This window comes from Lynx canadensis, chromosome E2 (assembly GCF_007474595.2).
Source record: "Lynx canadensis isolate LIC74 chromosome E2, mLynCan4.pri.v2, whole genome shotgun sequence".
Lineage (NCBI taxonomy): Eukaryota > Metazoa > Chordata > Mammalia > Carnivora > Felidae > Lynx > Lynx canadensis.
Window position 1 is genome coordinate 18118438 of NC_044317.1, and position 15112 is coordinate 18133549.

Sequence of the window (15112 nt, forward strand, 5' to 3'; positions counted from 1 at the left end):
GGAAGCGGAACTTAAAGGCTCTCCCGTCGTACCCCCGGGTTCCCAGAGTCCTCCGCGACAGCCAGTATGGAGGCCGGGAGGACTGCAGTGCTTCGCGTGAAGCGGAAGCGTAGCGCAGAGGCTGTCGAAGCTCTTGTCCTCTCTTGTAAGCGCCTGCGGAGGGGCGGCGTCGAGTCGGTAGCCCAAAAGACACCTCCAGAGGATGTGGAGAGAGGGCCAGAGAATAATGTCTTCCAGTTGGTGGCCACCGTGCGCTCCCAGGTATTGGGCGGGATGGAGCCGATGTCTGAAGGGGATCTTAGGGCGCAAATGGGGGAAATTGTATCCCTGACCCCTTGACGAGCCGCCTGCTTACCCCGGCTGCTCTTCCCTACCACCTCCCAGGAGGAGCCAGTCCAGGAGCTCGTTCGAGCCGCCCTGCGCCCTTCCCGGGGCAGCCAGCAGCGTATCCGCCGAGAACTCCGCGCTTCGGCTCGGGAGATCCGACAGGAGGGCCGCTACAGGGTGATTTCTAGCCGCCGATCCTCAGGAATTCCGTCGGGTAGCCTAGAGTCCGAAGACGTGCCGGGAAACCCAGAAGCCACCGAGGACGGAAGCTTCCAGCTGTTCGACCTAGTCCACGAGGAAGGAGACCCAGAGACCGCCGCCGCCGCCGCCGCCGCAGTCTCCTCCAAAGTGAGTAGCCGCCGGGAGCAGAGCGCTGGCCTTCCCGCGGACAGATAGTGCCAGGGTCTGGGCACTTAGCACACAGTCAAGAGGAGGCACACAGCTTCGCCTTACTGATGAATGAATGATCTATCAGCCGAGATAACCTCCTTTTACAGATTAAGTTATTCATTCAACAGTATTTACTGAGTGCCCACTATGTGTCAGGCATTGTTCTTAGGTTCTGTGGATATAGCTTTGAGGACTTAACGTTCAGGTAGAGGAGAGAAACAGAAAACAAATTTAATAAGGGCTGTACAGGGAAGGGGGGGCAGGAAAAGATTGGTTCCATTACAGAGAGGGTCTCAGAAAATGACATTTCAGTGAGGACTTGGAGGAGGTGAATGGCAAAGTACTGTGGATATGTGAAGAAAAGGCAGTTTGGTGTTTTCAAGACCAGTGTGCCTGGAGCTCAGTGAACTCTGGGAGAATAATAAGGAATTTGGGAAAGGATATCCTGAAGATACTTTTAATTTTTGTTCATTTTTGAGAGAGAGCGGGAGCAGGGGAGGGGCAGAGAGAGAGGGGACACAGAAACCAAAGCAGGTTCCATCCAGGCTCTGAGGTGTCAGCATAGAACTTTATGTGGGGCTCAAACCCACGAACCCCGAGATCACGACCTAAGCTGATATCAAGAGTTGGACACTTAACCGACTGAGCCACCCAGATACTCCGACCCTGAAGGTACTTTTTTTTATTATTTTTTTAATGTTTATTTAATTTTGAGAGAGACAGAGACAAAGTGTGAGCGGGGGTGGGGGAGAGAGAGAGGGAGACACAGGATCCAAAGCAGGCTCCGAGCTGCCACCACAGAGCCTGACGCGGGGCTCAAACTCACAAACCGTGAGATCATGACCTGAGCCGAAGTCGGTCGCTTAATCGACTGAGCCACCCAGGCGCCCCTTGAAGATGCTTTCAGGGACACATTGCCTTCACCCTTAGCTGGGTAATTACTGGAGTTTTGAGCAATGTAAAGATAAAACGATGGAAAAACTCATCAGAAGGTTAAACTAGTTCTCCCTAGCGAATCAAGTTTGAGGCAGATTTAACTCTAGAATGCAAGTCTCTTCACATTTAATCCAGTGGTCTTTCCATTGTTAGATTTACTAAATTTGTTTTGTACTTCAGTTCCAAAAAACAAAGGCTACCTGTATTTAGACTATAGAAATAGAAAACTCTCAAACTAAAAGGTTCACCCCCCACTGATTTAACAAAAAAAACTTGGGGCGCCTGGGTGGCCCAGTTGGTTAAGCCTCTCACTTTGGCTCAGGTCATGATCTCATGGTTCGTGAGTTTGACACCCACATCAGGCTCTCAGCTGTCAGCATAGAACCTGCTTCAGATCCTCTGTCCCCCTTGCTCTCTGTCCCTCCCCTGCTTGCACTCTCTTTCTGTCTCTCTCAAAATACTTAAAAAAAACTTAATAAACTTCACTCTTCACTCCTTTTAAAAGTTAAAGTTTAAAAACTGAAATTTTAATTCCAAATATATCAAGCAAAAATATTTCATCATGATGCTGGTATACTTGGATAACAATTTGTGCATGATGATGACAGCCACATCTTTTACCAAAACTAATTGAAAACTGATTTATGAGTTATAAGTCAGATAGCTTAAAAGTAACCAACATTCAGTGGAATTGAATCAACCAAAGAGCTCATTCAATTTTAAAGAAAAACTAGTATATAAGCTGATGAAGGATGTGAACACAGACTTCCCGACAATGCATAAAAACTAAAAACATCAAAAATGTTTGCATATCAGAGAGCGGGACATCCGGCTTTCCAGTGGGCATCTTCAGTCTCCATGTGAAGAAAGCAATTTAAAAATGGGTGACGTTGAGAAAGGCAAGATTTTTGTCCAAAAGAATGCCCCGTGCCATACTGTCGAAACGAGAGGCAAGGCAAACACAAGACTGAGCCAGATCTCCATGGTCCAGTGTGTGCAAGATAGGTCAGGCCCCTGGATTTTCTTACACAGATGCCAACAAGAACAAAGAACCCCTGGGGAGAGGTGACACTGATAGAGTATTTAGATAATCCCAGAAAGTACATCCCTGGAACAAAAATGATCTTCACTGACATTAAGAAGACAGAGAAAAAGGACAGACTTGATAGCTTATCTCAAAAAAAGAGCTACTAAGGAGTAGTAATTGGCCACCGCCTTATTTATTACAAAACAAAATGTCTCATGTCTTTTTTATATGTACCATAAATATTTTTTTAATGTTTATTTATTTGGAGAGAGGGGAGGAGTGCAAGTGGGGGAGGGGCAGAGAGAAAGGGAGAAAGAATCCAAGGAGGCTCTGTGCTGTGAGTATAGAGTCCAACAGGGGGCTCAGTCTCACAGACCAAGAGATCATGACCTGAGCCAAAATCCAGACGCTTAACCGCCCTCAGGATTGTCTTTTAAACAGCTATTCAAAAACACAGTTGTAGAATTAATCACAGGTTTAAAAAAATGCTTGTCCATAGTAATTATCTTTTTAAAAATGGATTTAACTGAAAGCAAACTGGGTTTTATGTCTACTAGACTAGCAGGGGAAAAATTGATAGCACTGCTGGCAAGGCTAGATTAAATGGTACACAATTGTAGTGCTTACAATTGATGCAAGGCTTTTGGAAAACAGCATGGCTTTATTTATCAGCAATCCTAAAATAGCTTGGGACCTATTTAAAACTACTTCCATTTATTTTTTTATTTTTTATTTTTTTTAATGTTTATTTTTGAAGGAGAGAGAGAGACAGAGTGTGAATGCGGGAGGGGCAGAGAGAGAGAGACAATCTGAAGCAGGCTCCAAGCTCTGAGCTGTCAGCACAGAGCCCAGCACGGGGCTCGAACTCACAAACCGAGAGATCATGACCTGAGCCAAGTCAGACGCTCAACCGACTGAGCCAACCAGGCGCCCCTATTTTTATTTTTTTTAATGTTTTTATTTTTGAGAAAGTGTGCATGCATGTAATGTGTGCAAGTCAGGGAGGGGCAGAGAAAGAAGGAGACAGAGAATCCAGAGCACTGTCAGAGCAAGCCTGATGTGGGGCTTGAACCCATGAACTGTGACATGACCTGAACCGAAGTCAGAGACTCAACTGACTGAGCCACCCAGGCACCCCTACCTAAATTTATTTTATTGTTGGGATTCTAAAGCCATCCAAACATATAAAGAAATTTAACAAAAGTAGTGACAGTATTTTTTGCCACATTTACATTTCTCATTAATTTGACACCACTTAAATTTTAAGCAAATAAAGTACTATTTAATAGGAAATCTTAAAAAGTGAAAAGTTCTGGGGCATCTGGGTGGCTCAGTTGGTAGAGCTTCTGATTCTTGATTTTGGCTCAGGTCTGATTTTTGTATTTCAGGGTCATGTGATCAAACCGAAGAGCCCAGGTCAGGCCCTGCGCTAAACATGGAGACTGCTTAAGATTCTCTTGTTCTCTCTCTCTGCTCCTCTCCCCCCTCTCTTGCATTCTCTAAAAAATAAAAATAAAAACTTGTGTATATTTTTATACAGTGTATATTTTTTTTTGTTTGTTTTTTGTTTTTTAACGTTTATTTATTTTTGAGACAGAGCATGAACGGGGGAGGGCCAGAGAGAGAGGGAGACACAGAATCTGAAACAGGCTCCAGGCTCTGAGCTGTCAGCACAGAGCCCGACGTGGGGCTTGAACTCACAGACCGCGAGCTCATGACCTGAAGCCGAAGTCGGACGCTTAACCAACTGAGCCACCCAGGCGCCCCTATATATATTTTTTTTAAAGTGGAAAAAGTTCAGGGGCGCCTGGGTGGCGCAGTCGGTAAGCGTCCGACTTCAGCCAGGTCACGATCTCGCGGTCCGTGAGTTCGAGCCCTGCGTCGGGCTCTGGGCTGATGGCTCAGAGCCTGGAGCCTGTTTCCGATTCTGTGTTTCCCTCTCTCTCTGCCCTCGCCCGTTCATGCTCTGTCTCTCTCGTCCCAAAATAAATAAACGTTGAAAAAAACAAATAAAAAATAAATAAATAAAGTGAAAAAGTTCAGTTCATTTTATCTAGTGATCTCAACCCCAGGATTTATCCTAGGGAAATAATTCAGAAGCAAACAGCTATGGTTCTTAACAAAAGCTACTGTTGGTTTACTAAGTAATTACTGTGCATTAAGTACTATGCTAAGTCCTTGTTGTGTTTTCTTTTAATTTAACTCCTTTAATCTTCATTGCAAACCCTATGAGGTAGGGTTTAGTCCCCATTTTTCACATGCAGGAAACACATTCATTGCAGCATTGTAGATATAGGCTAAAACTGACAAAATGACCTACACAACTGCCTGCACCATTAAAGTGATAACCATGAAGACTGGCAAGATAGTATGTATGTTTATACCAACATAGACTAGACTAAACAATAATTTTTCTTTATAAAATGATAGATGTTCCTTATAGGAATTTTGAAAAAATATAGGAGGGGGCCTGGGTGGCTCAGTTGGTTTAAACGACTAACTTCAGCTCAGGTCATGATCTCACGGTTCCTGGGTTTGAGACCCACAGCAGGCTCTGTGCTGACTGCTCAGAGCCTGGAGCCTGCTTCGGATCTCGTGTCTCCTCTCTCTGCACCTCCCTGGCTTGTGCTCTCTGTCTCTCTCAAAATAGACAAACATTTGAAAAAAAAAATTTTCTTTTAAGAAAAAATACAGGAAAGTAAAAGGGGAAAAAATCACCTATTTTACTCCCATCACAAAGGTAATTGGAGTAAAATCAGCTTATTGTCTTCAGAGTATAAATCAGCTTATTGTCTTCAGAGTATGCATTTTTTCTGTTTGCTAGTCTTTGTAAATATTTTAATGGCCTGCATGATTTTGCTGGACTAAGGGTGGGGGGCTTATAAATGGGAGCCAGAACTTTGCTTGTGAACAGTTTTGAGGTTGGTCAACAGCCTGCACAAAAGTGGACATCTCTAGTTCCCTTTTGACTTTGGAGCAAGAAAGAATTAATTCCCTTCATCTTCTAAGTCTGGTCTGCCTGTATCTGCCTTAGCTATGCAACATTCCTCCCAATATGGTATCTGGTTTGAGCTACATAGCCTCCTCCGATGAACCCTTTGAGAGGGGTTCATTTGTAGCATGCCCCCTGGGTTTTGCAAATTGACCTATGCTACTCTGGATGACACAGCCTGTGCCCTGGAGTACCTCTTCCCTGGGCCAGTTCTATTCTGGGGCAATCTATCCTGAGCTATTCTTTCTAGCAGTAGGATTATAGGGGAGTTCACTCCTGGTTTGTGATTAAAAGTGGGAGGGACATCATTAGGGCACCTGGGTGGCTCAGTCACTTAAGCGTCTGACTTGGCTCAGGTCATGATCTCACAGTTCATGAGTTTGTGCCCCACATCAGGCTCTCTGCTGTCAATGCAGAGCCCGCTTCAGATCCACTGTCTCCCTCTCTCTCTCTCTGTCCATCCCCCTGCCTCACACACACACCTTTCTCTAAAGTAAACATTTAAAAAAGAAACTTAAAAAATATTGAAAAAAGAAAGTGGGACATCATTGTGGGCAAGCCAGGTGGTGGTAGTCATGAGTCCAGGAATGCCTTTAGACCCCTGTAGGAGGCCACACAAAATGCAGATCCCTAAGGGGAGAACATCATACTGAAGGAGCTTAGAAGACGTGGGGACAGACCAGGCAGCTCTGCTGGCCCTCTTCTCAGGCCATCTTTCCATGTGCTCTCTTCTGTCCAGCCAAGTACAAAAGGACAGGAGCCTATAAGTGTCTATTTCAAAAGAAAAACTACACATTAAGTTTTTAGAGATAATTGAGTTTTTAATTTCATTGCTAATTAAGAAAGAAAACTAGTAGGACATGTGAATAAGAATCTTTGAATTTAACATAGACAACTATAGAGAGGCTTCTTTCACTCAAATCTTAGATTTTTTCCCTCCTTTGGAACATCGATAGTTTAGATTCATGTATGTATTATCTCTTGATTTCTTTATAGATCTTGACCCAGACTGTGATCCTCTGCAATTCTATAGAGTTGATCCGTGAGCGGTTGGCTGTATCTGAGGATGGACCAAGAATTGGGCACCAGGAGGAACAGAAGGATGACTATGTATATGACATTTACTAATTGGAGATGGCCACTCCAGGATGGATTGAGAACATCCTCTCCGTGCAGCCCTATAGCCAGGAGTGGGAGCTGGTAAGGGGACCCATGAGGATGAGGGGCATGAGGTAGCCTAAGCAATTCTCTGGTCAGGATGCTTTGCATCCACTGGTTCAAGGTTGTTCTACCTCTTCTTGTTCTGCTTAAATGGAAACATTTATTCTACATGCTCCTGGGAACCTGGGTTTTAGTGCAAGAAATTTTGGGAATGACGGTCTACACTGATAATGTTTGCTCTTAATACATCTTTTATAAGGTTTGCAATCTCATTGTTTAACATTTATACCATCCACCCTTGGGGAAAACATGGGGACTCTAAAGAGAAAATAAACCAGAAAATTCTTAAACATGAATGGTAATAAAGCTTTTTTTAAAATTATATCTTAAAAGGGGGGGATCCTTGGATTAAGAAAGCTAACATACTGGGGCAACCTGGGCGGGCTCAGTCAGTTAAGCGTCGACTTTGGCTCAGGTCATGATCTCACAGTTCGTGGGTTCGAGCCCTGCATCAGGCTCTGTGCTGACAACTTAAGAGTATGGAGCATGAGGCAGAGGAGGGGGATAGCGAAGAGAGCGAGAGAGAGAGAAGAGCCGAGAGAAGAGAGGAGTAGAGCGACGCTAAGCGCAATAGGCCCGAACGCTGCAACTGAGCTCTCATCACCTATAACATCTCCCTGCCTCTCATCCCTCATCCTCCTCCTCCTTATGTCCTCTCTTCATCCTCCTCCTCCCCCGCTCACTCTCTGTCTCTCGGTTCTTTCAAAAATAAATAAATGTTAAAAAAAAAATTCTTTTTTATAAAAGAAGAAGAAGAACTAACATCCTGACCTCCTTTTACTTTAATTTTCTTTAGTGAGCTCTACATCCATCGGTGGGGCTCACACTCATGACCCCAAGATCAGGAGTGGGCTCTCTGCTGATTGAAGCCAGCCAGACGCCCCTTGACATCATTATTCTGTTTTGTTTTTTTTCAAGTTTGTTTACTTGAGATGAGAGATAGAGGGCGTGCCCCTGCCCATGAGCAGGGGAGGGCAGAGAGAGAATCCCACACAGGCTCCTTACAGTCAACACAGAGCCTGCCATGGGGCTTGATCTCATGAACCGCAGGATCTTGACCTGAACCAAAATCAAGAGTCAGTCTCTTACTGAGCCACCCAGGTGCTCCTGACATCCTTATTATTTTTTCCACCAGCGGGGGAGGGGCAGAAAGGGTGGGGACAGAGGATTCAAAGCAGGCTCTGCACTGACAGCATCAAGCCCATGAGATCATGCACCATGAGATCAAGACCTGAGCTAAAGTTGGATACTCAACAAAGCCACCCAGGCAATCCAACTCTTTTGTTGATATTGTTTGTTTATTTTGAGAGAGTGAGAATGTGCAAGCAGGGGAGAGGCAGAGAGAGAATCCCAAGAAAGCTCCATACTCAGTACAGAGCCTGATGTAGGGCTTGATCTCACAACCATGAGATCATGACCTGAGCCAATATCAAGAGTCGGACACATAACCAACTGAGCCATTCAGGCGCTCCAGACATCATTATTTCTTAAAACAAATTCTAAAATGGTGAAAGGCATATTTATCCCATACCTACACTGCAACCCATACTCTCACAGTCATGAACCCACCCTGGACCATTGCAATAGCCCCTCTTCTGCCCTTACACTCAAGTTTTGGTTCTGATTTTTGGCATCACCCATAATCCATTTAATCCCTCTCCCACCTGGCTATCCTAAAGTTTGAAGACCACTGCCATCACCTGCTCAGAGCTGTCTCTCTCCCCAGCCTGGTGTGTTCCCTTCTGGTGGAGTTCATCCTATCAGGATCGTAATGCCTGGAGCTGGACTCTGAGTGGGGAATAGGGCTGTTGTCACTATCTTGTAGCCTAAGGTTACTATAGCCTCTTGTGCAGCAGATCAAAGCAGCTCCTAGGCTGCCTCATTTTCACACAGCGCTCTTAATTTTTTTAATGTTTTTTTTTTTTTTCATTTATTTTTGAGACAGAGAAAGACAGAGCATGAGCAGGGGAAGGGCAGAGAGAGAGGGAGACATAGAATCTGAAGCAGCCACGCTCTGAGCTGTCAGCACAAAGCCCGACACAGGGCTCGAACTCACCGTAAGATCATGACCTGAGCTGAAGTTGGACGCTTAACTGACCTAAGTCACCCAGGCGCCCCTTTCACACAGTGCTCTTAAATGATCTCTCCAAGTTGGTCTGCTAATAGCTTCCCCCCTACAACCTTAGAGGTTTTGATTTATACTCATGATTGTGTTGAGATGTGCAGGTGAATGATGACCAGCAACCAGAAGACATTTATGAAGATGATGATGATGAGAATAGTGAGAGTAACTGGCGCAATGAGTACCCAGAGGAGGAGAAACAGTGATGGAGATGAAGATTCCAGAGGTACATGGGTGGCAGTGTGGATGGGAAGGGACTGGTGGCATCTAAGACTGAGGTGTGAGCACGGTTCACTTACATCTTAACTGGCTTTCCTTCCCTACCATTCCCAGCAGCTCACCCACAAGCCATTGGAGCTCTAAGAACCCCAAAGACCAGTGTTTCCAGGGGGCCTACTGGGGTTTTAATGTCAGTCAGGGCTGGGTTTGAACCCTTGGTTCTTTCATGGCCTGTCTGTGGGTCTTGGGGACATAGTTAATGGCTCACTGAGGCCTCATCCTGTCTCCAGAACAGTATTGCACTAACTTTAGTGATGGGATTAAGGGAAACATCTATCTCAGTGTCTCTTCTCTCGCTCAGTCAGGAAAGTATTGGAGAGGTTTGCCAGTAGGAGCAGAGCTAGGATTTTGACAAATCAGTTATATAACTTCTCAAAGAAGTTGCTGTGTTTATACCATTTTTGAGGAGGAAGCTGCAACACAGGCATGGTACCCTGGGGAAGGAAGAAGGAGAGAGATACTCTGATGATAAGTTCTTCAGTGATTATGTTCTTTGTGCCAACAAAAAGAACTTCTTGGTCTCTGTAATGGAGGAACAATTAAACTATGGAATATTCTTTTGGGGAAGTGCCTGTGATATGTTGAAAGGGGCAGACATGAAACTATATTTACAGATGACTACAACTATTATAACAACAACAAAAAAAAATCCATACTTAGGGGGAGAAATTGAAAAAATATTCCAGTGTTGAGGGACTTGGTTTAGGTGGTAGAGAAATAGGATTGCCTTTTTTTTTGTTTATTTTGAGAGAGAGAGCACAAGCAGGGCAGGGGAAGGGGACAGAGAAACAAAGGGGCTCGAATTCACAAACCGTGAGATCATGAACTGAGCCAAAGTAGGATGCTCAACTGACTAAAACCACCCAGGTGCCCTCCCTGCTTTTTTAAATTCAAAATTCTCTTCACTAAGCAAGTATTTTAGAATAGAGAACAAAAAACCCAGACCTTCTTGAGATGGTAAAGGGTTGTCGTGGCCACCTAGAAACTCAAACAGCCCATTTCTTTTATCATTCTAGGCTCTGATGAATACGACAGCTTCAGTGAAGAGGAAAGAGGCAACAGCAGACCACAGATGTGGAGCAATACCCTTTGGATGTGCAGAAGGAGTTTGGCTATGATAGTCCCCATGACCTGGATTCAGACTGATGATCCCATGAGATTCTATCCCAGGCCCTTGAGGGCTCTAACTGCAGCTTCAGCCACCCTAGTAACATCCTTGGGTTTCTTAGCTTAACAAGTAGAAGGGAAAACCCATGTCCAACAGCACCCTCCTACCAGTGAAAACCTGTGCTAAAGGAGTGTGTCTTTTTCAGTAACAGTAAGGGCCCCTTTGCCTCAATCAAAAGTGACTCTATAGTCTGGGGGGAAAATGCTGTAAAATGATGCTTCCTGGCCTGGGGATTTTCCCATTCTACTCCTACACTAAGGCCAGTAAGTGGAGGAGAGCCTCCTGTTTCCTCAACACTAAGATTTAGCTTTCTCATACCACCCGGCCACCTGCCTCCAGGAAAAGCCTTTCTTTTGATGGAATCTAGAAGGGCTGTAGTTGGTCCCTTATAGCAGCAAAGACTGGATAGTTGTGGCCATAGAGATGGAAGTAGAATCTGCTTGAGCTATGAGAGGTTTTTAAGTTAACAGCTGTCTCTACCACCCTGTTTCCTGACTCTGATAATGGTTGTAAAGACTGCTGTCTTCCTTTGGCAGTGGTGCCAGAAAGAACAGGATATGTATGAATGTGATACTCTATGTTTAATAAAAACTAACTTTAAAAATGGGAGCAAGTCATTCCTTGAAACCTTTTTAGTTTTTATTTTTTTTAGAGAGAGTGAGTAGGAGAGGAAGAGAGAGAAACTTCAGCAGGCTCCACAATCAGCGCAGAGCTCAATGCGGGCTTGATCCCACAACCCTAGGATCATGATCTTAGCCAAAATCAAAAGTTGGATGCTCAATGGACTGAGCCACCCAGACACTCCTCAAAACCTTTTTTTTTAATATTTTTTAAATTTTTATTCATTTTTGAGAGAGAGAGAGGCATAGGGTGAGTGGAGGATGGCCAGAGAGAGGGGGAGACACAGAATCCAAAGCAGGCTCCAGGCTGCAAGCTGTCATCACAGAGCCAGACGCAGGGCTGGAACTCACTAACGATGAGATTATGACCTAAACTGAAGTCAGATGCTTGACCAACTGAGCCACCCCGCTGTCCCTCCTCAAAAACCCTTTTAAATCTGAATGGCTTTACATGTTTTCCCACTGTACCTCCTATCTCCTATCCCCACCCTCGACCAAAATGGGCAGGGGGGAAGTGGTTAGTGAGACAGCTTTCAGGATTGACCTTAGACACTAAGGACTTCAGGCAAGTGCGGAAAAGAAAGCATATCCTGAACTTAGCTTTCCAATGAGAAATGTTAAACTATGCACAGTACTCACTAAAAGTGATTAACGGAACTTGGACTCCCTATAAGCAAACTCTGTCCCTACTTCATTCCATACCACACATCTTTGCTCTGAGTTGGCATTTATTCTTCTAAGAGAACACTGTCCCATAGAACTTCATGCACAATAATTATGTTCTATATCTGTACTGTACAATAGTAGCCACTAGCCATATGTGGCTCAGCTCTTAAAATTTATGATTAGTGCAACTGAGGAATCAATATTTTTAAATTTAATTAGCTATATGTGCCTAATAGTTAACTGTACCAGATAGTACAGGTCTAGGAAAATAATACACAGGAATTTTGATTCAAAATGTGCCTTCTTGCCCTGTGGCACGAACACCCATCACATGGAAAGATGAGTTGCACAGGGATGTCTTCTACCCACATCTTTTATAATTTCTTAAGTATCTCTCTTTTTCTAACCTGCCTCCACCCATTCTTTCACTTTATGTTCATTTTGTAGGTCTTTCCTATATTCCTAGATTTATGTTAAACCTGCCAAAGTGATTAAATTCCATATGTACTCTTGTGGCTACAAAACCAACAAAATGTTAGTTTACCATCCTAACTATCCACAAAGGTACAATTCAGTGCTGTAAGTAACAGGCAGCAATTTACATGTGTAATACTAGTCATCTTAGTCTCCTGTAGGCATAGAAACAAAGGCTTAAAAACTACTCCGTGCCATTATAATGTGCTCACTGCTGTTTCTATACTCATTAAGGTTTGCCAACATTAAAGGGCTGACAACCTCACATACTGTGCCTACTGCAAAAGGGATTAGCACACCAGGAGAAGGATTGAAGGAGATGAACAACAAAGACCTTGCAGAAATTTAATTCCACCACAAAGCTTGAGTGCTGTAGGGAGTCTCTGGCTTCCCTCCCACAGATGGGTTCTTGGGTGAAGTCTGTATCCAGCACAGAGGGGAAAAATGCAGGTGCCATCCAGTAATGAGGGGGATGACATGGCTCACTAAGCTTGTATGGGGTCACTTAGGGTTGTGAGGCCCATGCTTCCCCAGGAGCCAGTGGGGGGCAGCAAGTTCTTGGGACTAGCTGGTCATTTACTTCAGTGGAGAAAGCTAAACCTTGGTCAGGGATCCTCAAGACAAGCACACACCACTTCAATGATTAGCTCCAGAGGATCCCTGGGAAAAGTGCCATCTTGCCTCAGACAGGAGTCAAGTTTACACAGTCTAGGCAAGTCAGCCTTTGCACAGACTCCCTATTGCCCCAACCCATGACAGTAGGAATGTCCTCTCATTTTCTCATCCATGCATGCCCTGAACCGAAGACAGCTGTGCTCATGCTCCCCTGATTGTCTTTATTGAGCAAGTATGACCAAGGCCATTCCCCTGACTGCGACTGGGGCCATTTGGTGGAAAAGAATGATCAGGAAGGGAGATTGCCTCATTCTTGTCTTTACAATTGACCAATTCTAAAACCAAAGGATAAGAAGTCCAGGCAGGGGATAAGCCAAGTCTGCAGGTTCCTCTGGACCCAGGATGACAGTGTCTGGACACATCACAGGACAGATGTACAGTCCACCGCAACCATGGCTGTCCATGAGGGAACGAACATCCATTAGGCCAAATCTGCTCTGGCCTGACCTGGATGCTAAGCACAGCCTGAGCACCAGAATTAGTTGCTTCCAATCACGCAGTCTGCTGAGGAGCCAGATTTGAGGATGAAGCAGCTTTTTCCCCCCTAAGTCTTCACTATCTCCACAGGGAGAAAATAGAGGTCCACACAAGTACCAAGCTCTTCCTGAGACTGCAGGCCCACCAAACCTCCAGCAAGCGGAGGCAGACAGGACAGGTATGCACTATCCCGATGATCCACACCAAGACAGCTCGGAGTGTAAACAGAGCCCAGTGTCGGGGATAGAAGAGGAGCATGCAGCGTGATGTGAGGTTTTCAGAAAAGGGAAATGACCACTTCTAGCACCAAGGTGGGCTTGTGTGGGTCTGCACAGCATCCCTCACACCGGCCCTTACAGAAAGAAACAAGCTATTTGGTGGCTTGGGTCCATGAGATGGTCTCTAAGCCATTGACAGCTGAGAGAATTCAGGTAATCCACTTGAATTCTAGAACAGTTCATGTCCTCTTAAAGTTCATACCAGAAACCCAGAAATTTACCTTCTATCATCTAGAACAAAGACCTAAGGTCTCAAGTAAAATAAAGGATTATCCTTCAAAATAGCAGTATTACCAGACTTCTGACTCATGAATTTGTTCATTTGTCCTTGCTGATTTGAGCCAGGTGCTTGTAATCTGTGACCTATTGACTAACGTGTAATTGATACATGAGTTTAAAAAAATCTTTAAAGTTCACCTTTGCAGCTAAGACTCAACAGAAGAATGTGCTAAAACCAAAAAATCTGTGGTCTGAGTCTGATCCACCACCACACAGAGACACCTCTAAGGGCAGAGGGACTCAGTTTGGAGTAACTTTGAATTTTTAAACACAATCAGTCTATGGCATTCGGTAGATGAATGAACACCAATGCTTTGCTAGAACTGGGGTTCTGGATTAAATAATATCAATAAATAATGGAATATAGCCGTCTTTCCAGGGAAAGATTTTGAGTCACAGGAAGAAATGATAGCATTTTAGGCCTCTACAGTCAGATGCTTGGACCTGGTCAGAGGAAAACTTGCCATAAAGCAGCCCCTTTTGTAGAGACTTCTGATTCAAACCTCAAATATCAAATTCAGAACCACCAGCCACAGCTATTAACCTAGCACTTCCTTTTCCCCAGTGCAACTTGCCAAGTGTTTGGTAAGCTGTACCTACTCACCAGAAACAAAACTAAACAACTATTCCCCTGACCCCAAGCCCTCCCACCACCACTTTCTATACAGTTCCCACCTTCAGGCTGGCCTCAGACCCTGAGTCTGCTCCCAATGAGAGTGACCACCAAAGCAGGCCATTGGCCCTGAGCCCCCTTACATAATGTGGCCCACAGGATCCTTTAGAACAAGAGAGTTGGGCCTGTACAGTCTTGTCATCTGGACTTTGGTGGCTGTGGCTGGTCTTCCAGGCCTCAAGGGACATCACCTCTGGCCTCTAGTCAGTTTTCCTTTCAGCCTTTTTCTCTTCAGCTACATCAAGCTCGGTCAGGACACAAAAGCAAAGCTGCTGGGTGACTTTGGTGATAGCAGCTAAATGAAAATAGAGAACAGAATTCAGCAAACTGATGGTTAGCTACAACCCCAATAAGAACACCACAATGTTGATTAAAGCACATCTATGGCCCCCTCCCACTTGTCCCTTGGGTATCCTGTGCCAGGCTTTGCCTCTTAACCCCATAAGCCTCACTGTCCTCCATTCCATGCCCAACCAGAAAGTGATGCATGACTCCCCATCTCCCCACA

At 44.8% G+C, this 15112-nt stretch overlaps 2 protein-coding genes and 1 pseudogene across 6 annotated transcripts in view; 2 read left to right on the forward strand and 1 right to left on the reverse strand.

Annotated features, from left to right (window-relative positions):
• Window positions 1-66: 66 nt before the first annotated feature.
• On the forward strand, window positions 67-11071 carry SLC7A6OS (solute carrier family 7 member 6 opposite strand). The gene is given in 7 exon segments (XM_030297436.1): window positions 67-261; window positions 385-675; window positions 6669-6872; window positions 9120-9212; window positions 9214-9241; window positions 10311-10373; window positions 10376-11071. Coding segments are annotated over 7 exon segments (939 nt in total). The 3' UTR covers window positions 10441-11071.
• On the forward strand, window positions 2141-2939 carry LOC115502248 (annotated as a pseudogene).
• Window positions 11072-11873: 802 nt separating the features above from the next.
• The window catches only part of SLC7A6 (solute carrier family 7 member 6), a 36513-nt gene continuing 33274 nt past the window's right edge, over window positions 11874-15112 (reverse strand). For all 5 annotated transcript variants that reach the window (XM_030298218.2, XM_030298221.1, XM_030298220.2 and 2 more), the window contains exon 10: window positions 11874-14899. In XM_030298218.2, coding sequence (XP_030154078.1) covers window positions 14805-14899 — 95 coding nt within the window. In that variant the 3' untranslated portion in view covers window positions 11874-14804. The remainder of the gene's footprint in view (window positions 14900-15112) is intronic.